The sequence below is a fragment of the Hemiscyllium ocellatum genome, chromosome 4, assembly GCF_020745735.1.
Source record: "Hemiscyllium ocellatum isolate sHemOce1 chromosome 4, sHemOce1.pat.X.cur, whole genome shotgun sequence".
NCBI lineage: Eukaryota > Metazoa > Chordata > Chondrichthyes > Orectolobiformes > Hemiscylliidae > Hemiscyllium > Hemiscyllium ocellatum.
In genome coordinates this window covers 113,799,451-113,822,689 of record NC_083404.1, presented here as the reverse complement: position 1 = coordinate 113,822,689, position 23,239 = coordinate 113,799,451, and the positions used below count along the sequence as shown (strand labels likewise).

General features: G+C 39.0%; 1 protein-coding gene across 4 annotated transcripts in view; it reads left to right on the top strand.

Annotated features, from left to right (window-relative positions):
* LOC132815077 (zinc finger protein ZFAT-like) overlaps window positions 1-23,239 on the top strand; it is a 133,641-nt gene that overhangs the window by 10,855 nt on the left and 99,547 nt on the right. For 3 of the 4 annotated variants that reach the window (XM_060823791.1, XM_060823788.1, XM_060823789.1), the window contains exons 2-4: window positions 3,997-4,167; window positions 15,634-15,897; window positions 20,295-20,459. In XM_060823791.1, the coding sequence (XP_060679774.1) occupies window positions 3,997-4,167; window positions 15,634-15,897; window positions 20,295-20,459 (600 nt within the window). The remainder of the gene's footprint in view (window positions 1-3,996; window positions 4,168-15,633; window positions 15,898-20,294; window positions 20,460-23,239) is intronic. The other variant, XM_060823792.1, reaches the window with a different exon arrangement.

The window sequence follows — 23,239 nt, the reverse complement described above, 5'->3', positions numbered from 1 at the left end:
AACATTTTAGGAATCTAAGAAGGGTATGTGGTTAAATGTACAAAGAGTTTGAAAGTATCAAACAAAGGAACTCTGATAGATGGATAGTGGCATTGAGAATTGATCAAACAAACGACACTGTTAGAGAAGCAGTTTTTTTTAGAGGAGTTCAGAAATTCATTTCCTGAGGTAGTGAGAACTCATGGAGCAGAGAGTTAAAACTGCAAGATTAGCCTCAGAAATAGCAGGTTATTATTAGTTCGTTCATAATTAAAGTTTGGCTTTTGAACTTGGGGAAAATAAATCCTCAAGTGGTCAAGGAAAAGGAGAGCTCATTGAAAATAGTAAAGATAAGTTTACCATAGATTAAAAAGGAGACCCATGAGGCAGAAAGAGAATTAAAAAGCCTGAGGTGTTTTCACTGTAATAAAGTAGGATACAAAAAGTCGCAATGTTGATGGTTTAAAAAAAAGCACTGGGATGAAGAATGTGTGAAAACAGAATAAGCAGATGAGTAAAGGAAAGCCCAGGAGAAGCTAAAAAGCTGCAAAAAGATATACAACCTGGCCAGGGATTGGTTGAGAAGGAAGTGCCAGATCTCTTCATAAAATTTACTTGGATGGATAAGGATTACTCGTGTACCAGGAGTAGGAAAAGAAATTAAGTATTTAAGAGAAATAGGAGCAAGCCAATCTTTGATCGGGAGACATGAGAAGATAAGAAAGAAATATTGCCTGGAAAGATGGTAATATGTGAAATTTATGGTGAGAAGAGTCATATTCCATTACAGAAGGTAAGGCTGGAGAGTCTAGTGAAATGGTGGTAGGAGTAATCGAGAAATTCTTGGTTCCAGAAACACAGTTCATCCTTGGTAATCACATTACTAGATCATAGGTGGGAATGATGCATACTGTGGTTGAAAAACCAGTGGAAAATCAGCCAACTGAGGTATTACAGGAGGTATATCCTGAGATTTATTTTCTGACTGTCTAGTAAGTTTGTCACAAATCCACAGATTGAAACAGGAGGAGAAATTAAAGCGTTAAGATATAGAATTTGAAGTTCAATTATCAGAAACTATGTTTGATCAAATGGTTGAGAGAAAACAAGAAGAGGTGGAGGAAAAAGTGGAAATTTTCACTTCAGAGAAATTAGCTGAATTACAACAGAAAGAGGAAAAGAATAGTTGTATCAAAAACCCAATAAAGAAGAAGTATCTGAGTGTATCCAGAATGTTACTATCCCACAATGAAGTCTTGATGAGGAAATGGAGACCATCACCTATTCAGCCTGGTGAAAATTGGGTAAAAGTTCATCAAGTTGTACTACCGGTGGGGTATAGAAAGGAGGTATTACGGGCAGCACGTGAATTCGGAGGTCATTTGGAATTAAGAAAATCTCAAGCCAAAATACAGAAACATTTTTATTGTCCTGGATTTCATACAGATGTAATTCAATTTTGCCAGACATGTCACATGTGCCAAGTAAAAGGAAAGCATCAGGCAGTGATAAAACCGGCACCTTTAATACTCATTCCAGCGGTTGAGGAACCTTTTACAAGAATCTTAATTGAATCCATAGTACAACTACCTAAAACAAAAAAAATTGAAATCAATAGTTGTTGACTATAATGGATGTGTCTACTAGATTTCAAGAGGCCATTCCATTACCAAGTATCATGGTTAAAAAGATTAGAGAAGTGGGACTCAATTTTTTTCTATTAGATACAGACTACCCACAGAAATACAACTGGATCAAGGATCAAATTTTATATCAAAATTAGTCAAATAAGTTGAATAGCTTAGGAATAAAACAATTCAAATGCACTGTGTACCACCTGTACTTGCAGGGAGCATTAGAATGGTGGCATCAAACTTCAAAGATCATTTTGAGAGCCTATGATCAAGACTATCTGGAGGATTAAAATAAAAGAATTCTATTTGTACTTTTTGTAATTAGGGAAGCACCTAATAAATCAATCAAATTCAGTCAATTTGAATGTTTTATGGGCATGAGGTGAGATGACCATTGTAATTAATTATGGAAGAATTGGTGAGTCAGAGTTCGGAGACTGTATATTTGGACTACATGTCAAATTTTCAGGGAAGATAAAAAAGAGCAAATGAGTTAGTTAGACAGCATTTAAAAATATCCTAGTATATGATGAAACATGAAGCAGACAGAAGATCAAAAATGTGTAATTTTAGTAGTGGAGATGAGGTGTTAGTATTACCACAGTAGAGTCATAGAGATGTACAGCATGGAAACAGACCCTTCGGTCCAACCCGTCCATGCCGACCAGATATCCCAACTCAATCTAGTCCCACCTGCCAGCACCTGGCCCCTATCCCTTCAAACCCTTCCTATTCATATACCCATCCAAATGTCTCTTAAATGTTGCAATTATACCAGCCTTCACCACATCCTCTGGCAGCTCATTTCATACATGTACCACCCTCCATGTCAAAAAGTTGCCCCTTAGGTCTCTTTTATATCTTTCTCCTCTCACCCTAAACCTATGCCCTCTAGTTCTGGACTCCCCGACCCCAGGGAAAAGATTTTGTCTATTTATCCTATCCATGCCCTTCATAATCTTGTAAACCTCTATAAGGTCACTCCTCAGCCTCCGACGCTCCAGGGAAAACAGTCCCAGCCTGTTCAGCCTCTCCCTATAGCTCAGATCCTCCAAACTTGGCAGCATCCTTGTAATTTTTTTTGAACCCTTTCAAGTTTCACAATATCTTTCCAATAGGAGGGAGACCAGAATTGCACGCAATATTCCAACAGTGGCCTAACCAACGTCCTGTTCAGCCACAACATGACCTCCCAACGTCTGTACTTAATACTCTGACCAATAAAGGATTGCATACCAAACACCTTCTTCACTATCGTATCTACCTGCGACTCCACTTTCAAGGAGCTATGAACCTGCACTCCAAGGTCTCTTTGTTCAGCACCACTCCCTAGGACCTTACCAGAAAGTGTATAAGTCCTGCTAAGATTTGCTTTCCCAAAATGCAGCACCTCGCATTTATCTGAATTAAACTCCATCTGCCACTTTTCAGCCAATTGGCCCATCTGGTCCAGATCCTGTTGTAATCTGAGGTAACCCTCTTTGCTGTCCACTACACCTCCAATTTTAAAGGCAAGGTTTAGTGGGTCTTATCAAATTAAAAAGAAGTGTTATCAATTTGCTATTGATTGGCAGTGGATTGATGGGATGGTAACTGTTTGATTTGCATTTATCCTGCCTTATGTGGACAGAACAAATGGTAAAGAACAAGTGGTTTAGAGGAGGTATGAGAAAAATCTTTTGACTCAGAGGGTGGTAAACACACGGAATGTTCTGCCTGAGAGTGCAACATTTTAAGAAGCATTTGGATGACTACTTAAAAATGCCAGGGTACGTTTAGGCTTTGGGCCAAGTGCAGGTAAATGGGATTAATTAGTTTGGTGTTTATTGATTGACATAGACATGTTGGGCCAAAGCCTATTTCTATGCTGTATGACTCTAGATAGGCCTGCTTTTGTACTCAAATCATATATTTATAAAGCCTAGGATTCCATCTAGTTTATTAGCTGTTTAATTAACTTGTCCTTGGTTCAAAGGTTAATGTGCAAAAATTCCCAGGTCTTTTTTGTTACCTTTAAAAATGCCACTATTTAGCTCACATTGTCTCTCCTCATTCTTCCTATCAACAGGTAGAAAAGTGCACCCACCCACCCACTATATGTCTTGTGCCAAATTATAAAATTGAAAAGACTTAGCAAGTTCATCTTGAAATCTCATTGCTTTTGTAACTTGAAATTTTATGATTTGCCACTTCAGAAAAGGAACTTGAAATTATGAACCCTGGGCTTCTCAGGCATTCTGCAACATTTTCATTTTTAATTTCTTTTTCTGTAGGATTTTCGCCAGCAGCCAGCCCGGATTTCCAGGTAACATTATTTTCTTAAAGCTGTTTATTTTTCTGTCATTCACTATTTTTCTTTTCTCTTTTCTAACCACACGTTCAGAGCTGGTTTCCATCTTCATGTGCAAACTGTGCAATCTGTTTTCCCCAAGTCGAGATGAGTTACTAACTCATGTCTCTGAGAAGCATGCTGAGGAAGGTCTGGCTTCAGAAGATCTTATTGTTCCATTACGACCTCTTCCTGCGTCTGAAAATACTGAGAGAAATGAAGAAGGTAGGAACCTGAAATAGTCTTGCCTAACTGTTGTCACTCTTGATTCTACTCCTGAATAACTCTTTTTTATTATTATTAAGTTAAGACAATGAATTATAACACGACTAGATCTTAAAGCCAGTTTTGTTAAACTCCAAACCAAATAAGAGTTCTTCAGTAGGGCTAAAGATGTAGAACCAGAATTAATATTGAAGATCTGTTACCACAATTTTCCGTCATGCTTATAACCAAGCTAAAATTAAGCACTAACTTTTTACAATAATACTGTCCTACGTAAAACCTGTGTTTGTTTGTGTGTGTATATATATCCCTATCTATGGTCATAGAGTCTTAGAGATGTACAGCACGTCCAACTATTTTCATGCCGGCCACATATCCTACATAAATCTAATCCCATTTACCAGTATTTGGCCCATATCCCTATAAAAGCTTCCTATTCATGTACCGTCCAGATACTTTTTAACTGTTGTCATTTGTACCAGCCTCCACCACTTCCTCTGACAGCTCATTCCATACAAGTACCACCTTCTGCATGAAAATGTTGCCCCTTAGATCCCTTTTGATTTTTTCCCCTCTCACCTTAAACCTATGTCCTCTAGTTTTTGACTCCTTCATCCTGGGGAACAGACCTTGTCCATTTACTGTATTCATGCCCTTCATGGTTTTATAAACATCTATAAGTTCACCCCTCAACCTCTGATGTTCCAGAGAAAATAGCCCAGCCTACTCAGCCTCTCCCTACAGCTCAAATCTTTCAACTCTGGCAATATCCTTGTAAATCTTTTCTGAGCCCTTTCAAGTTTCACAACATCCTCCCTATAGTGAGGAGACTACATTTGCACACAATATTCCAAAAGTGACCTAACCTCTACAGCCAGAACATTATCACCTGACTCCTATATTTGATGCACTGGCCATTGGCAAGCATACCAAATGCCTTCCTCACTGTCCTATCTATCTACGACTCCACTTTCGAGGAACTATGAACCTGCATTCCAATGTCTCTGTTCAGCAACATTTCCCAGGTGCTTACCGTTAAGTGTGAAGTTCCTGCCTGATATGCCTTCCCAAAATGTAGCAGTTCACATTTATCTAAATTAAACACCATCTGCCACTCCTCAGCCCATCTGATCAAGATCCCTTTGTATTCTGAAGTAACCTTTTTCACTATCCACTACACCGCCAATTTTGGTGTTACCTGCAATTTTACTAACCATACCTCCTATGTTCACATCCAAATCATTTATATAAATGTCGAAAATCAGTGGACCCAATACTGCTCTTTGTGGCACACGGCTGATCACAAGCAGGAGAAAGTGAGGACTGCAGCTGCTAGAGATCAGTGTTGAAGAGTGTGGTGCTAGAAAAGAACAGCAGGTCAGGCAGCATTGGAGGAGCAGGAGAATGACATTTCGAGATGAAGCCCTTCATTAGGAATGACCTCTAGTCTGAAAAACAACTGTCCACCACAAATCTCTGTCTTCTACCTTAGAACCTGTTCAATATCTAAGTGGCTAGTTCTTAACTTTGCTAACCAGTCTAGCATGAGAAGCCTTGTTAAATGCTTCACTAAAGTCCATGTAGATCATGCCCACTGCCTTTATCAATCCTTTTTGTTACTTCTTCAAAAAGTCAATCAAGTTAGTGAGACATGATTTCCCACGCACAACAACATGTTGATAATCCCTAATCAGTCCTTGTCTTTTCAAATACATGCAAATCCTGTCCCTCAGGATTCCTTTCAACAACACCACCGGTGTCAGGCTCACCGATCTATAGTCGAAAATGTGTTGCTGGAAAAGCGCAGCAGGTCAGGCAGCATCCAAGGAACAGGAAATTCGACGTTTCGGGCATAAGCCCTTCTTCAGGAATTCCTGAAGAAGGGCTTATGCCCGAAACGTCGAATTTCCTGTTCCTTGGATGCTGCCTGATCTGCGTTTCTCCAGCAGCACATTTTTGGCTCTGATCTCCAGCATCTGCAGACCTCACTTTCTTTCTCCTCACCGATCTATAGTTTCTGGTTTTTCCTTACCACCATTCATAAATAGTGGTACCACATTAACCAACCTCCAGTCTTCCGGCACCTCTCCTTTAGCTATTGATGATACAAATATCTCAGCAAGAAACCTCTCTAGCTTCCCACAGAGTTCTAGGATGCACAGGGATTTATCCCTTATATGTGTTTTAAGCACCTCCTTCTCTGTTATATGGACGTTTTTCAAGATGTCACTATTTATTTTCCCGCATTCTATATCTTCCATATCCTTCTCCACAATAAACACAAAATACTCATTTAATATATCCTCTGTCTCCTGTGGTTCCACATATAGGTAGCCTTGCTGATCTTTAAGAGCCCCTAATCAGTCCCTTGTTACCCTTTTATCCTTAGTATATTTATAAAATCTCTTTGGATTCTTCTTAACCCTATTTCCCAGGGCTTTCTCATTTCCTCCTTTTGCCCTCCTTATTTCCCTCTTAAGTATATTCCTACTAGCTTTATACTCTTCTATGGATTCGCTTGATCTCTGATGTCTATACCTGACACATACTTCCTTCTTTTTCTTGAATAAAGCCTTAATTTCTCTCATCATCCAGCACTCTCTACATCTACTAGCCTTGCCCTTCATCCTAATAAGAACGTACTGACCCTGGACTCTTGTTATCACGTTTTTGAAGGCTTCCCATTTTCCGTCCATCCCTTTACCTGCAAACGTGTAGCCCCAATCAACTTTTGAAATTCTTGCCTAATACATCAAAATCGTCCTTCCTTCAATTTATAACTTTAACTTTTAGATCTGATCTATCCTTTTCCATCACTACTTTAAAACAAGTAGAATTATGGCTGCTGCCCCCAAAGTGCATCCCCACTGATACCTCAGTCACCTGCCCTGCCTTATTTCCCAAGAATAGATAAAGTTTTGCATGTTCTGTAGTAGAACCATCCACAAAATGAATCAGAAATTTTTCTTGTATGCAGTTAACAAATTTCTGTCTATTCATGCCTTTAACACCATGGCAATCCCAGTCTATGTTTGTGAAGTTAAAATCCCTTACTATAACCACCTTATTATTCTTATAGATCTTGTTGCAAATTTTTTTAAAAATTTCCTGCTGACTGTTGGGGGGGGGGGGGGGGCGTCGAATGTACAGTCCCAATAAAATGATCATCCCTTTCTTATTTCTCAGTTCCACCCAAGTGACTTCCCTAGATGTATTCCCTTGAATATCCTCTCGAAGTACAGACGTCATCTTATCCCTAATCAAAAACTCCACTCCTGTCTTGTCGCCCCTTTCTATCCTTCCAATAGCATTTATACCCTGAAACATTTAGCTGCCACTGCTGTCCATCCCTGAGCCTGTCTTTGTAATTGCTATGATGTACCATGCCCGGAGTTCAAATGCCTTATCTGTTAGGCCTCTTGCATTGAAATAAATGCAGTTTAATTTGTCAGTCCTATGTTGTTCTCTGTTTTATCCCATGAGTAGCCCTTCTTCCTGCCTGCCCCGACTATTTGATTCACTCCCTTTCCCAATTGTACCAGTCTCAGACTGATCTCTTTCCTCACCATTTTCCTGGGTCCCCCTGAACAGCTTTAGCAACTCTCCCTGCCAGTATATTAGTCCCCCTCCAATTCAAGTACAATCCGTCCTTCTTTAAAAGGTCACTTCTACTGGAAGAGATTCCAATGATCCAAAAATGTGAACCCTTCTCCCCTGTACCAGCTCATCAGCCAGGCATTCATCTGCTCCATTCTCCTATTCCTACTCTCACTAGCTTATGGCATTGGGAGTGATCCAAATATTACTATCCTTGAAGACCTCCTTTTTAAATTGCTGCCCAGTTTCCAATATTCACTCCTCAGAATCTCATCCTTTTCTCTCCCTGTGTCATTAGTTTCAATTGTATCACAACCTCTGCTAGCCCCACTCTCCTTTGAGAATATTCTGCACCTTCACCTTGATCCTGGCACCAGGGAGGCAACACACCATTCTGATTTGTCCTTGTTGGCCACAGAATCATCTGTCTATGCCTCTGACTAGAGAGTCCCCTCTCAAAATCAATTGCTTGGAACCCCTCATTACATTAGAGCCAGTCTCGGTACCAGAAACTTGGCTGTTCATGCTACATTCCACTTGAGTCCAAGACCCCTACATTTTCCAAAATAGCACACTGGTTTGAGATGGCAATAGCCACAGGAGACTCCTGCATGACCAGTCTCCCTCTCCTATCTTTCCTGGCACTAATCCATCTACCTGACTGTATCTGTAGTTTTTCTTCCTTCCTACAGCTGCTGTCTACCATGCCCCCTATCTTCTGTAAATTCCTCATCACCTGTAACTGCTGCTCCAACCAATCCATGCATCCAATAAGATTTGCCCAATCACACTTCCTGCTGACATAATCATCAGTATCATGGAAACTCTCCCTAATCTCTTACATCTGACAGGAAGAGTATGTCACTGCACTAAAGGCCATCTTTGCACCTTAACTATTTATAGACCCAAAAATAGTCTTACTGTTCTAAAAACATTGCTCTGGGCTAAATTAGTTTTATATTTTTAAAGTTTAACCAAGAGACAGATCTCAATAAAACATATAATCAATAAAGAACCCACTTTACTCACTATTTTAGCCTTACAAAATAAACAGTAAGGTTACTCTTTAAAAAACCACTTTGCTGCTCCTCTGCTGTGAGCTCTTCCACACAGGTTTGTCCAAGGTCACCTGTGAAGTTCACTGTTTGTTAATTTTTCTTAGACCAATTTCAATGTCCAGAAATACTTGAAATCAGATAGCAGAGGCAGCTGTGCAGATTCACTGTGCAGATTTCTTTCTGCAGTTGAAACACTTCCTATGTGGACACTGCCAGTGCCTTTGTCTGTCTTCCTCCTTTTTTAAAGTACCATTGTTTTGATTTTTCCCAAAGTTCCAAGCCAATGCAATAGCTTATAAAAAAGTAATTATTGCTCCCAGAAACCAGCTCCAACGCTGAAAATATCTCTAAAAAGGAGCAGCTCTTAAAGCCACAATATTTTGCCATTGTTAAATGTTGGATGATCAAGAATCTGTGTTTATTATTCCTAGGTCTTTACAACCATTAAACACATGGAAGTGTTACACAGTAGAATTTCTGCTGGTTTATGCCCCTCATGCATTTTTTTTTTCATTTTTTGGCAGGAGCCAGAAGGAAACCTTTTCACTGAATTTAGATTTTTCTATACAGTAGCCAGAATGCCTTGATGCTGGCAAGCATTTGCAAAGCAGCGACTAACAAGTGAATGCCTGTATAATTTTCCCCACTTTTCTGTGCATGAGATGAAGATAGGGCATGATAATGAATTGAACCGAAACCCATGGCCATGGAATATTGCAAAATATGCTTAGGTAAAGGAGGGTGGAAGAAAATCTTTCTCCAACAGTGATGCTGACAACAAAGATCTAAGTGTTTAATTTTGGTTGTGAACTATATAATCAGTAAAGAAATATAAGACACTTTAATGGTTGCTGCAGTTCTAAAATAACATCTTTAAAATGATCAAACGAGCAGGGGAAGCATTCAATTACAGTTATTCATTCTTTGGAGGAGAAGGCACTGTCATCATAATTTATGGTGGCTGATGAAGCTGGTTTCTATGGAGGCGGGAAAGGAAAATTCCATCTTTCCTTCACTAAAATGAAATGTGAGAACCATTGGCTATTTTGAGGTAAAGTGCAGTTTAGGAGAGTTAATTAATTTATTCTCTAACTAGACTAGTGAATATTACATAATTCTAAGATTTTCTTCCACCCTCCTTTACCTAAGCATTTTCAATATTCCATAGCCATGGGTTTCGGTTCAATTCATTATCATGCTCAATCTTCATCTCATGCACAGAAAAGTGGGGAAAATTATACAGGCATTCACTTGTTAGCCGCTGCTTTGCAAATGCTTGCCAGCATCAAGGCATTCTCTTAAATTGAGTGAAGCTTAATAAATGAATAGGTTCTTTTTGTATTGTATATTCGATCTGAAAAAGCTGGTGTTTATATGGCGCAAGCCATGGGTTTCAGTTCTTGTTCAACCTCCTTATAGTCTGTTAGGTACATTTTGAAATAGTTGAGAGTGTGTTGCTGGAAAAGCAGAACAGGTCAGTCTGCATCCGAGGAGCAGAAAAATAGTTTTTCGGGCCTGAGCCCTTCATCAGGAATCATTCGTGATGAAGGGCTCTGGCACGAAACGCCTATTATCCTGCTCCTCGGATGCTGCCTGACCTGCTGTGCTTTTCCAGCTCCACACTCTTAACTCTGATCTCTGTCATCTGCAGACCTCACTGTCTCCCACTTTTTGAAATAGTTTGGTATGTACTTTCTGTTTCAATGTAGGGAAATACATTGGCTAATTATGTAAACAGCAAGGCCCATAAACAATTAAAAAAAAAACAAATAATCTGGTTTTGTCATGTATTGATCGATCCATAGTCATTGGTTGAGAATCCAAAAAAAATTAAAATATTCTCCATGGTTTCTGTTGAAGATCTACCAAAGTGGTAATGACTGATCAGTTCAATCACTGTCTCCTTCCTAAACATAATTTCCAACATGAGACTAAATAGACAAGAGGCTGGTGTCGAGAGTGTGGTGCTGGAAAAGCACACCAGGTCATTAAGCATCTGAGAAGCAGGAGAATTGACGTTTCGGGCAAAGGCCCTTCATCAGGAATGAGGCTATGATCTGAGTGGGGGACAGGTAGCTGAGAGTGCGATTGGTAAGTGGAGGTGAGGGTAATAGTGATAGGTCAGAGAGAAGGGTGGAGTAGATGGGTGGGAAGGAAAATGAACAGATAGGAAAGGTCAGGTGGGTGGTCAGGAGAGCTGGAAGGTGGAACCGGGATAAGATGGGGGCATGGGAAATGAGAAAACTGGTGAAATCCACATTGATGCTGTGGGGTTGGAGAGTCCCGAGGCAGAAAATGAGGTGTTCTTCCTCCAGGCATCGGATGCTTCGGGAGTGTCGATGGAGGAAGCCCAGGACCTGCATGTCCTTGACAGAGTGGGAGGGGGAGTTAAAGTGTTTGGCCACGGAGCAGTGTGGTTGGTTGGTGCGGGTGTCCTGGAGATGTTCTCTGAAGTGCTCTGCATGTACGCTAGTGCCAGGTGAAATCACTTGTCCATTCAGTGAAGAGCTGCAGCAGCGACTGATAGTGGTATAATGAGGTTCTCAACATTTCATTGTAACAAGAGTATGGTCCAAACATCAGCTAAATTAAATAGTGTGAAGAATGTGCATGCTTTTGCCACTAGGAGATGTGATTTGAGAATATAGCAAACTGCTGCAATAAGTGTATTGTGGAAATTCAGGCTCTGAATGAGAATCTGCGGTTCTTTGTCGGTGAACGTGTTCATTTTCTGGCCCTTGAATGTAATTGGTAAGTTTAGCATGCTTAATACACATTTATTTGGAAAATAAAATGCTTTAATAGTAGTTGCAAATAAAAACCGGCTGTTGGAATTTTCATTAAAGCCAAATGACTTGAGGGGATTTTTGTTAGCTTCCATGTGCTGCTGAAGGAAATGTTGTTGAACTTTAAGATCAAGACAATCCGCTATGAAAATTCCCATCTGATCTACCATTTTTGACTGTCCAAAAAATTTGAGGGCATTAATGGATACATATCAGCCAACTGTGTTTCTTTCATAAGGAGAAAATGGCAAATACAATTAATCTATAATTGCAATTGCAAATTCCTGTAAACTTGTAGAGATTCAGTGTCGTATCTTAGACTTTGCCAGTATAGTAGCATTCCTATGTGGTTGGCTGCCTTTTTTCTGTAGATTTTTAATTTACCTAATATAAATTTTGCAAATAGGAAGGATTATAGACCATGGCAGTGATGAATACTAGTTCCTAATAAGGCTTCAGCATCATACTGAAATCATAATCAGTGCTACATATCTCCTAAAATGCCATATTTGGGCCTTAGAAACTTGCTTTACAAATGAGCTAAATGATGTCACAATGGTGTTGACGTTGTGAAGAACAATCAGTTTGTATTGTAAATCATATAAATATGTACGACACCATAAAGTGGTTACATACCTTGAAGCTCAGGCACAGCAATGTGTTCCAAGCGACGAAAAGTGCGAAAGCGCAGAAAATGTAAACGTCGTCGCAGGGTCGCCAAAAAACGTGTCTGTTAATAAGATGGTCAGATAGTAACAAGGTCCAGACCTGAAGTATAAACAAGAAACAGAACTGACTGTTATGTCAACATCCACTGGCCTGGAAGATAATCTGCTTCACCGCGTAAAACTTTTTACTGTACCTTATCATTGTACAGCAAAATAAAATTCTCAAGTAGCTTGAGTGTTCAATATAAATTCTAATGTGCACTGTATTTAATTTGCTTGAGGAAAACTTGCTTCCATTTGGGATGGGTTCAGGGATGGTTGATATGTCCGTGCAGTCCGTGGTGCTTGAAAGGTTGAGTGACCATTGGTGTATTCCCTTCAATGCTTTTATTCTCAATGAAGACTCTTAACATACTCACTGTAATGAGCTTTCTTCCTCGACATTTTCTGTACACTCAGACTATTTCACTGATACAAACACCCTTCTCTTGTCCGCATAGGCGTTGGATGTAGCTGTAGCTTCAACAGGCTCCCCCAGTAAGAGAGAAGTTGGAGGTGGTAGAGAGCTATAACATGGAAGTGGGAAATTTCTATAAGGAGAGAAAGGAATGAAGAGAACAATTCTAAACTCCATTAACTCTGCTGACTCGGAGGCATGAAAATGTGGAAATGTGCCATATGACTGCATTACCTAAATTAGTGAGAATGAAAAAGTAGCCCCAAAAACCCAAGTTAAGCCCTCAAGAAAACATCAATAGGAGCCCTCAAGGGCAAAATTATGACTCCTGTTGAGGTGGGGTGGAGGAAGGAGCTCAACGGAGGTGTCCTGATTCCAGACTTTCTATTCCTGGTGTTTCTGATTTTCAGGAGCATCTGTTACAATTACATTCTGCTTCAGGTGGCTAGCCTGCATTCCTGACCAAACCATTTCCATTGTGGATATAAGGCATATTTCTTTTTTTGCTACAATTTTCATGAAGTCAGGCTGGCATTTCAAAGAGTGACTTACAATACCTCAGAGATGTCATGAACCATAATATGTATGAAGGGATCTTTTCAAATATAAGTTCAGAAAGTCATGTCTCCACCCACCGCCCATGCTTACCTGCACCATCGCTGATTCCAAAATATGCCCACTACCCTCCTCAAATCCCATAAGATAAGGAACTTCCATGCCTACTCAACCTCCATTCACCATCCAAAACTAATGAGTAATGCGGTGACAGTAGTAATTTCATTTATTACTTTCCACTTTCTTTCTTCCTCCCTTTTAAATATATGGACCATGGGAAGTAACAATAGCAGAAACTGTTAATACTTGAAACTTCTAATCTCTGTGTAAACAAACACTGTGCAATTGATTAGAGAAAACTGAGATCCAGAGTTGTAAATCAAGCTTTCTGTTTCTCCCTGGTGCTTACAAGATGACCTTACCTTTAGTGACTAGGTTAAAAGTAGCATCAACATTTCTAAGTACATGGTAAATGTGATTGAGGCCTTGCAGTTAAAGAAATATTTTGTATCAGCAAGTCAGATTTCTTAACAAATGAAATAAGTTTAAGAATGAAGCTGGGAGGCATTTAATGATTTTACAAACTGCTTATAGGTTCTGAAAAGGCAGGTATGATTCTGACATTCCTTATTTGGGTTCTGCAGACTACCAAGGATTTTCTGAGTTTTTATATAAAAGCTCATTATCTCAAGCTGGTTTTGATCACATGAATGATACTGGTATTGACTAAATTTGGAAATCTAAAGTGATCACCGCATATTAGGTAATAGTGTATATTTTTAATTTTCTCGTGGATAACTGGTCTTGTCAGCTGTCTTTTGGTAAATTAAAAATCAAAATGTATAGTCTGGAACTTTATTAATTGTGTGTTTGAAGTAAACTTTGAAAAATGCCAGATTTATTTTATACAAAGTGGTGTTGGTAAAGTAGAATTTCCTATTTGGGATAGTTCAGGTAGGAACTTCTGGAAAATTGAGACAGTCTGTTGAAGTTGTAAAGATTATTGATCATTTGACAACCATCTTAGCTATATCTTAAGTATCCATTTTTAAAAAAAATAAATGTGCTAGAAGCTTCCATGGGAACACAGCCTATTTTGAAATTATAAATATAATATGCATTTACTTTGCTAAATAGTGGGTCTGTCTTAAACCTCTGCACATCTTATTGACAACATGGCCAATAACCTGCTTGATGTCTTGTGCCAAGTTATGAGCTGAGTAAAATATGTATTTCTGAGCTGAATTCTAAAATGAGTAAAACATTTCCTATTGAGGAAAGTTGACTTCAATGTCAAATAAAGGACTAAACTCTCACCACCAAAAATTAGCATTATCATATACCCCATTGCCTACAATATATTATTTAAGACAAAAAGGACCAATGCACAAGACTCTTGATAAACAATGAAATTGAACCTAAACTTACAAGAAACAGCAAATAAGATTAAGGGCAATCATAAGGAATGGAAGAAAGATAATAAGTGAGGGGAAAATTGTGGAATTACAGTGTTAAAATAGAGAATGGAGATATTCTTTCTAGTTTTTAAATGCTGGTAAAAGAAGTAAGTCTTGCTACTTGTGAAGGATGAAGATACCTTGCTGCCATATTTGGAGTGTCGTAGAGATCATTTGTCATGCAGAGAGACGCCAACAGCATGGAATCAAATCCCACACTGAATGACCTGAATGACCCTGCTCAACTTCTCCCCATAGTAAAAAGTGAGGTCTGCAGATGCTGGAGATCAGAGCTGAAAATGTGTTGCTGGTTAAAGCGCAGCAGGTCAGGCAGCATCCAAGGAACAGGAAATTCGGCGTTTCGGGCACAAGCCCTTCATCAGGAATTAGTTTCCTGATGAAGGGCTTGTGCCTGAAACGTCGAATTTCCTATTCCTTGGATGCTGCCTGACCTGCTGCGCTTTAACCAGCAACATATTTTCAGCAACTTCTCCCCATGCCTGATGCATGGTGACTCTCAGGTTAAACCACCATTACTCATCATTCTGTAATAAGAGAACAACCTATAGTTAGGTAGGACAATGGCAACTTTACTTTACCTTTAGTGACTAAGTTAAAACTGAAATAGTCAAAATTTATAAGTACATGATAAATGTGATTTGAGGCTTCAGAGTTAAAAATCTTAAGTGAGGTGGCAAATAGTTCCATGTCTGCACTGGCCACCATAGTTGCAATTTTTATCCTAAATTGGAATTGGGATTTATAAGAATAACTGTCTGTCTCTCTGATATTGCACCTTTGTTCACTATAATATGGAAATATCAGTTGCAATCTCAGTAATTATGGACAATTCTGATTGCCTATCTTGTAATTCTGTTTTAACTTAAGCATCAGCTGTGAAAAGAAAAAGGGGAAGACCCAAAGGTTCAAAGAAAAAATTCTACACTGAAGCAGAGGAATTAGGAGAAGCTGGCAATTGCAATCTGAGTGCAGAGAATAAACTTGACCAAGAAGAGGAGGAATTGGAGGAGTCTGATAGCTTGGACTGTAGGAAATGCAGTCGGAAATTCTCGAACAGGAGACAGCTGCAGAAACATCGCTGCTTTGTTGTTCTGAAGGATGATGGAGAAGAAGAAGAAGAAGCAGAAGATGGTAATAGCTATTCATTACCAAACATTACACTGCATTCAATATTGTATTTTTCTACTTTTGAAGATTGGGATATTACTTTATTTTTCTGTTGGATATGATTTGAATTATATATGTTGTTTATGTATCGGGAGTGGAGGTGAAACAATTTAAGGTGTGGTTTGGAATGACGTCAGTGGCACAGGTTCAATGTGATGGTTCATTGAGAGCTGCCTCCTTGTTTTTGCCCATGCTTGAGTAAGAGTGGTGCCCCTCAAACTATACAACATCCTATCTCTCTATAACAAGAGATATGCCTTTGATACCACGTATTTGCTTTTTACTTTATGATCATTCTTTGATGGTATGCCTGAGACAGTGGGCTAATATTTTGAGCTTCATAGTGTCATCTATTGAGAGTTAAATGGGTGCCACACGCCCAATTTTGGACACAATCTTTATGAAGCCCAAAGAACTTTGAGGCAAGTCCAATTTGAAGTATGGTCAAGCCATTGCTGCCACTTTAAAAAGTAGGTGTTAAAATTAAAATATATAAATCAGGGGCCATCTTTCTATTTCAAGCTCTGGCAAAGATCTGTTCTTGCATACAGTTCTGGTCACAGAAAGAATGTGGAAACTTTGGAAAGGGTTTAGAGAAGATTTACTAGGATGTTGCCTGGTGTGGAGGGAATGTCTTATGAGGCAAGGCTGAGGGACTTGAAGCTGTTTTCGTCAGAGAGAAGAAGTTGAGAGGTGACTTAATTAAGATAAATAAGATAATCAGAGGATTGGACAGTGAGAGCCTTTTTTCTTGGATGGCAATGGCTAGCACGAGGGGACATAGCTTTAAATTGAGGGGTGATAGATAAAAGCCAGATGTCAGAGGTAGTTTCTTTACTCAGTGAGTAGTAGAGGTGTGGAATGCACTGCCTGCAATAGTAGTAGACTCGCCAACTTTAAGGGCATTTAAATGGTCATTGGATAGGCATATGGACAAGAATGGAATGTGTAGGTTAGATGGGCTTCAGATTGGTTCCACAGGTTGGCGCAACATCGAAGGCTGAAGGGCCTGTACTGCGCTGTAATGTTCTATGTTCTCTGAAGAAATTAGGTTACGAAGAATGAGGCAGTCAATTGTTGCGTTCCCCTCTATGTACCTCGTCCTTTTTTTGAGATTTACCTTTGGAGTGCTACTGGCATTGCAAATTATCTAGCATTTGTGCTGCTTAAGTAGGTGAGCTGCATTTGGAGTGATCACTGACTGCAGTGGCGTTAAAAGCAGCTTGATGCTTTCCTGGCCGCAGTACTCAAGCAATAATCTAACAATAGTAAAAATATGGATGAGTTTCTTTTCTCTCTTTAAGGCATGGGTGCTGGGGTCAGTTGTAACATCTATACTTTATATCTTATTTGAAATGATCTAATACTACATAATTTGTGGATATATCTAAGATATTTCTGCACCAAATACTTTGATTAAAATATTTAACTTAAGTCACTGGGTGAGAGTTTTCATCATTTCTACTATACTACTGGTAAAAATGCAAGCTAGTTGAGAAAAGCAATATTGACCAGGATGACACCGGTTTTAAATGGATCCATGTTGAATTATTTGATTTCTGCTGGAATGGGCCGAGATGATTAGTGAGAATGCAGGTTTTTGTGTTGCATCTCTCATTTTGAAGTGGTCTTTCTGAAATTCCTTAATCCCCTTCCAAATATGGCATTTTATAGTCTCCCTTGAAAGCGTAATCCATACAGAATATTTCAGACACTAAGTTTCAATCAGGACAATCTCTGACACTCAGTTTGTGCCTGTCAGGCCTACTCATCACCTGACCTAAATACAGCTTTGGTCTAAGCAAAGACAAAAGGAAAGATCCAATGGAGGTGTATAGAATTAGAAGGGACATAGATATGGTGGGTGGGAAGACTTTTTTTTATTCGTAGAGAGGTCAATAATCAGGGGGTGTAGATTTAAGATAACAGGTAGAAGGCTAAGAGAAGAGTTGAAGAGAATTCTTTTCACCCAGAGAATTATAGGAGTATGAAACTCTTTTAAAATTAAACAGTTTTGATATTCACTTGTGTTACCCTACTCTACCCGAGAGATTATTAGCCAAGAGTTGGAAAAGGAGATTAGTGTAATCAGATTTATGTTGACCAGTGCTCACGCATTTGATCGAATTGCCTTATTCTGTAAACATCCATAAATCTTTGAGCTGAATTTTAGGGGTGAGGTGAACATGATTGCACTTGACACTAAGACAACATTTGACTGAGTATGGCATGAAGGAGCTCTAGAAAAACCGCAGTCGATGGGATTCATGGAGAAACTCTTTGCTAGTTGGAGTTATACCTACCACAGAGGAAGATGGTTGAAATTATTAGAGTCAATCATCTAAGACCACGAACATCAATTCAGGAGTTCCTTGAAGTAATGTCTTTGACCCAACCATCTTCAGCTGCATCAACAATGGCCATATCTTCATTGTAATTCCAGAGTGGAGTGTTCACTGATGATTGTGCAATGGTCAGCACCATTTGTGACTCTTTAGATATTGAAATAGTCTGTGTCCATGTACGTTAGGTTTTAGACAACATCCAGGCTTGAGCTGATAAGTGGCTAGTGCCAGGCCATGAGTATCTCCAAAAAGAGAAAAGCTAACTATTTCCCCATAATGTTTAATGGCATCCCCAGGGCAATTAAGATTGGGTGATAAATGCTTTCCCAGCCAGGGATCTCCAGGCTGCAGAATTTGGGGTATATCAGGGCCCAATAATTAGAACTAGGATTCAAGGGATCCTTCTGGGCTTGGGTTGAGGCAGCTGTGATCAGGCTGGGGACTGAGGATTGACTGAGTGCCTGGTGATTCTATCCCTACCTTGGAAACGCTGACCACTCATGAACAAATAAATAAAAATTACTCCACATACTTGTGATCACAAACAAAAGTGAATGAGCCATAATGCTGCGGTGACAAAAGCAAGTCAGAGACTCGAATCTTGCAGCAAGTGACTCAGTTCCTGCCTGTCCACCATCTACAAGGTGTAAGTCAGGAGTGTTGATGGAATATTTCCCATTGCCTAAATGGATTTGGCTCCAATAACATTAAAAAAAAACCCTTTTAGCACTCACCAAAAGGTTCCTTGGCAGCATGTTCAAAATCTGTGACCTCTACTAATTAGAAGAACAGAGCAGCAGATGCATGCGAATATCACTAGCTGCAAGTGCCAATCCAAGTCACAAACTATTCTGACTATATCATGGTTCTTTCACTGTGCTTGGGTCAAGATCTTGGAACTCCGTCCCTACAGTACTGTAGGTAGGCTGCATGGATTCCAGTGGTTCAAGAAAATAATGGGTGGGTTGCGCTTCGGCGGGTCGGTGTGGACTTGTTGGGCCGAAGGGCCTGTTTCCACACTAAGTCTAATCTAAAGTCTAATCTAGTCTAATCTAAAATAGTTCACCACCATCTTCTTGAGGGCAATTAGGCTTGGACAATAAACACTGGCCGAGCCAATGAAAACAACACTTATGAAGGAATAACAAAAAATAATGAGTTGGTCAATGGGCCAAAATTACACTACTGAAATTCTAAAATAACTTCTAAATCTGAGGATTCATATCTTTAGGTCATGAGGATTTTCAGAAGAAGAGGAAAGGAAGTCTGAAAACATTGCTGAAGAGTGAAATGAGAGAACATTTCTCTGACATGCAACATTAATTCAATGTTATTGCAATAATGTAATTCAACCTTGAAGCTTTTACCTACTTTTGATTAATACTTTGTAACTAAATAGCCAAATAAATAAGTAATCTTATGAGGAACTTCTATCCCACTGAAGACCTTCAGATCAACTTTTACCCAAAAACCTGCTCTGAAAGCTACTCACATTTTGACAGTTTTGGTGTGACAAAGTCCATCATAGCATCTGAGACAATTCACCAGATTCTTGAAAAAATCATTTTGCCATATCAAACAGTGTCAACAGATACCTAAAAATATTCCAGAATCAGGATCATTGTCAGAAACTATACATTTCTTCCTTGGGCCATATCTTATTTCTCTATCAAGTTTCAATGACGTTTATCCATTAGGTGTTGAGAAATAAAGGTAAAACCATGAACTGGAAGGAGATAAGTAAAAGATTAAAATATGAAGGATACAGCACAATGATAACTTGAGATGTGAAAGCAACTCTTGTATTCCAAGAGAGGTCTTCAGATCGTATAGCTAAGATTGAGAATATAATATGTTGATCATACTCTCCACGGCACAATGATACTTTGCTTTATTCTTTTATAGTGCTCATTTGTTTATGAAATGCACTCAAAGTTAATTTTACTGGATTGGGATAGGATTAAGGATAAATGATAGTACATCAGTATTGTAATGGAGCTCTGTTTCCCTCTGTAGACAAAACAGATCCTGAAGTGGAGTTGGATGATGAAAGAGAAAGGTCAATGAAAAGGCCACGCTTACAAAAGAGTGAAAGTTTGACATTTAAGGATCTTGATCAAAATTCAGGAGGAAAGAAGCCAATTGTCAGTGTGGTTCTTGCAGCACATGAAGCTATTCCAGGTGAGTGGTGATAAGCTTTTATTTACTTTCTGCCTTTTCTCCTTTTAAAATGCTTGACCTTCACTAAATGAACTTTTCAGTACAGTTGCAATTGTTTTGTGGAAGTCCTTTGAGGTAACCCATGCTACAACCTGTCAAAGTAAAGCTTTAATGTAATGGTAGATGCAGAAATATTTCATTCCCCATTGTTATGATGCATGCTAAACCCCTCTGCTAATTTAAACTGGCAGCACAGAAAAGATTCACCCCATGCTGTAATCTGTTAAAATTCGAGGGACAAAGATTGTCCCAAAAGTCACTATTTAAAGTAAAAATTAACAATTGTACTTTTGTTTTAAGTCTAACAGAGAATATTAACTAATAACCATTGACAACTCATTTCTCTTAAACCTATCTTTTACCTCCCTCTCTACAATACCCGTCCGATTTAAAAAAATCCTGATTACTATTTGCAAAATAAATATAATCATGTTTCAAAGCCAGTCAGCTTTGCCGAGTTTCCTCTGTAGACGTTCCTCTGTCTTCTTTTCTTCGTCTCAAGGATTCTGCTTCACAAGTTTTTGATAGATTAAGGTACCTTTAAGAGAGCAGATCTTTATGCAAGCAGTCTTTCTAGTTGGTGTTGCTGCCCTTTGCCGCTGTGGCTGACTATTCAAAATATCTGATATTTTTACCCCAAAATATTGGATCATTTCACTGGTTTTAATATTGTCAAAATACTAAATTCAACCTTGATCAGAGTTTGGTATCTTGTGGCATAATTTATACTGGATCAATTTGAATTTGCTTTTGTTTCATAGCAACTCAGCTACTGTAGGTGTTCGACCAAACGTTACATTGTTACCTTGTTCGGAATACTTCATCCTGTGTCAGGTAGTTCTGCTAGCTTTTCAACTCTCTTAAAGGTATAATACCCCTACATCTTCATAACACTCACCCCCTCTTTTCTCTGCTGAAGGTAAATCATGTTTAATTAATTTGGTTTGCAGATGTTTCATCCCCTTTCTAGGTGCTTCCAGTTCCCGCTGCTTCCAGTTGTGGTTATTCGTTGCAGTGGCCTATACATATAGACAACAAAAACCACAAATTCGATTGGGACAACACAACAATAATAGGATAAGCTAGAGGACAACCAGAGAATTCCTAGAAGCTTGGCACTCATCCACTGACTCCATCAATAGACACATTGACCTCAACCCAATATACGAATGAACAACTGGAATCGACTACTGGAAGCAGCTGGAACAAAACCAAATAAATTCCAACTGACACAGTACAGCAGCACTTCACATGAGGCTGCATAGCACTGAGGATGTCCTCTAGAAAGAGGATGAAAAGTCTGCGAACCAAATTCCCAGCTCAGCGAACATACCCACAACTGCAACCAGCACCCGAGTTACAAATCTTTACACAAACCTTGAACATGCTTAATTAAGTTGATGAGATTTTCAATGAGTTAACAGAGATGATTGATTAGGTTAGTGTGATTGATGTGATGTAAAAGGTATTTGATAAACAGCCAAATATTAAATTGACAGCAAAATTGAAATCTGTGGAATAAAAGGGGCAGTGACAATATAAGTATGACTTTGGCTGAATGACAGGAAATAGAATACTAAAGTTTTTTTTTGTTTTGGTTTGTAGAAAGGTATATCCTTGGCTCTCATCCAAAATCTTCTAGGAGAAAGTGAGGACTGCAGATGCTGGAGATCAGAGCAGAAAATGTGTTGCTGGAAAAGCGCAGCAGGTCAGGCAGCATCCTTGGATGCTGCCTGACCTGCTGCGCCTTTCCAGCAACACATTTTCAGCTCTCTTCCAAAATCTTACTGGGACCATTCCTTTCCTTGGTCTACTCTAATTAATTGGATATGAATTGTCAATTTCAATTGTACATGGCACAAAACCTGGAAATATTATGAACGGAGAGGAGGCTAATAATAGACTTGAAGTGAAGATAGGCTGATGAAATGATTATCATGTGGCAGATAAAATTGAATGTAGTTATATGAACTTGGTAGTAATAGCAAGTGGATGCAATGTAAAATAAAAGGCACTGTTCTAAAGGGAGTCCAGGAACCAAGAGATATGGGAGTATAAGTGTAAAAATCATTGAAGTTAGCAGGGCAGGCTGAGAAAGTGGTTAAAGCACAAATGGAATTTGGGTTTTATAATGGGAGGTATAAAATAGAAAAGCAAAGACCATTTAAAAATCTCTGATTCAGCTTCAACAGGAAGTGCTCTTTAAAAAGAAAGTAAAAACATTGGGGACAATACAGAAAAGATGTACAAGAATTGTTCTAAGGATAAGGGTCTTCACTTACTTGGATAACTTAGAGAAGCTGTGGTTGTTGCTCTTAGAAAAGAGAAGGTTAAGAGGAGAATTAACAGTTATGTTTAAAATCATATAGGCCCTGGACAGAGTAGACCACTGGATGAAGATTTGAGAAAATGAAGACACCAATTTAAGGTGATTGATTCTTTTTCCAGTGGTTATGCTAAGGAAAGTGTTGTTGTGCCTGATTGTTTAGAATGCATTAATGGTGCCAGATACACTTGGTGTTTTCAGGAGATTGGATATACACTGAAGTGAGAAATTTTATAGAGCTATATGAAAAAGGTGTGGGAATGGAATTAGTTGATCTTTAGAAAGCTAACACAGCCACGGTAGCTGCAGGTCCTCCACCTGTGCTGTATCCATTCCAAAATTTTCCTTACAACAAGTTGACATCAGAGAACTAATCGGATGAAGTAGGATTGATAAAGCAAAACAGGTGGGGTGG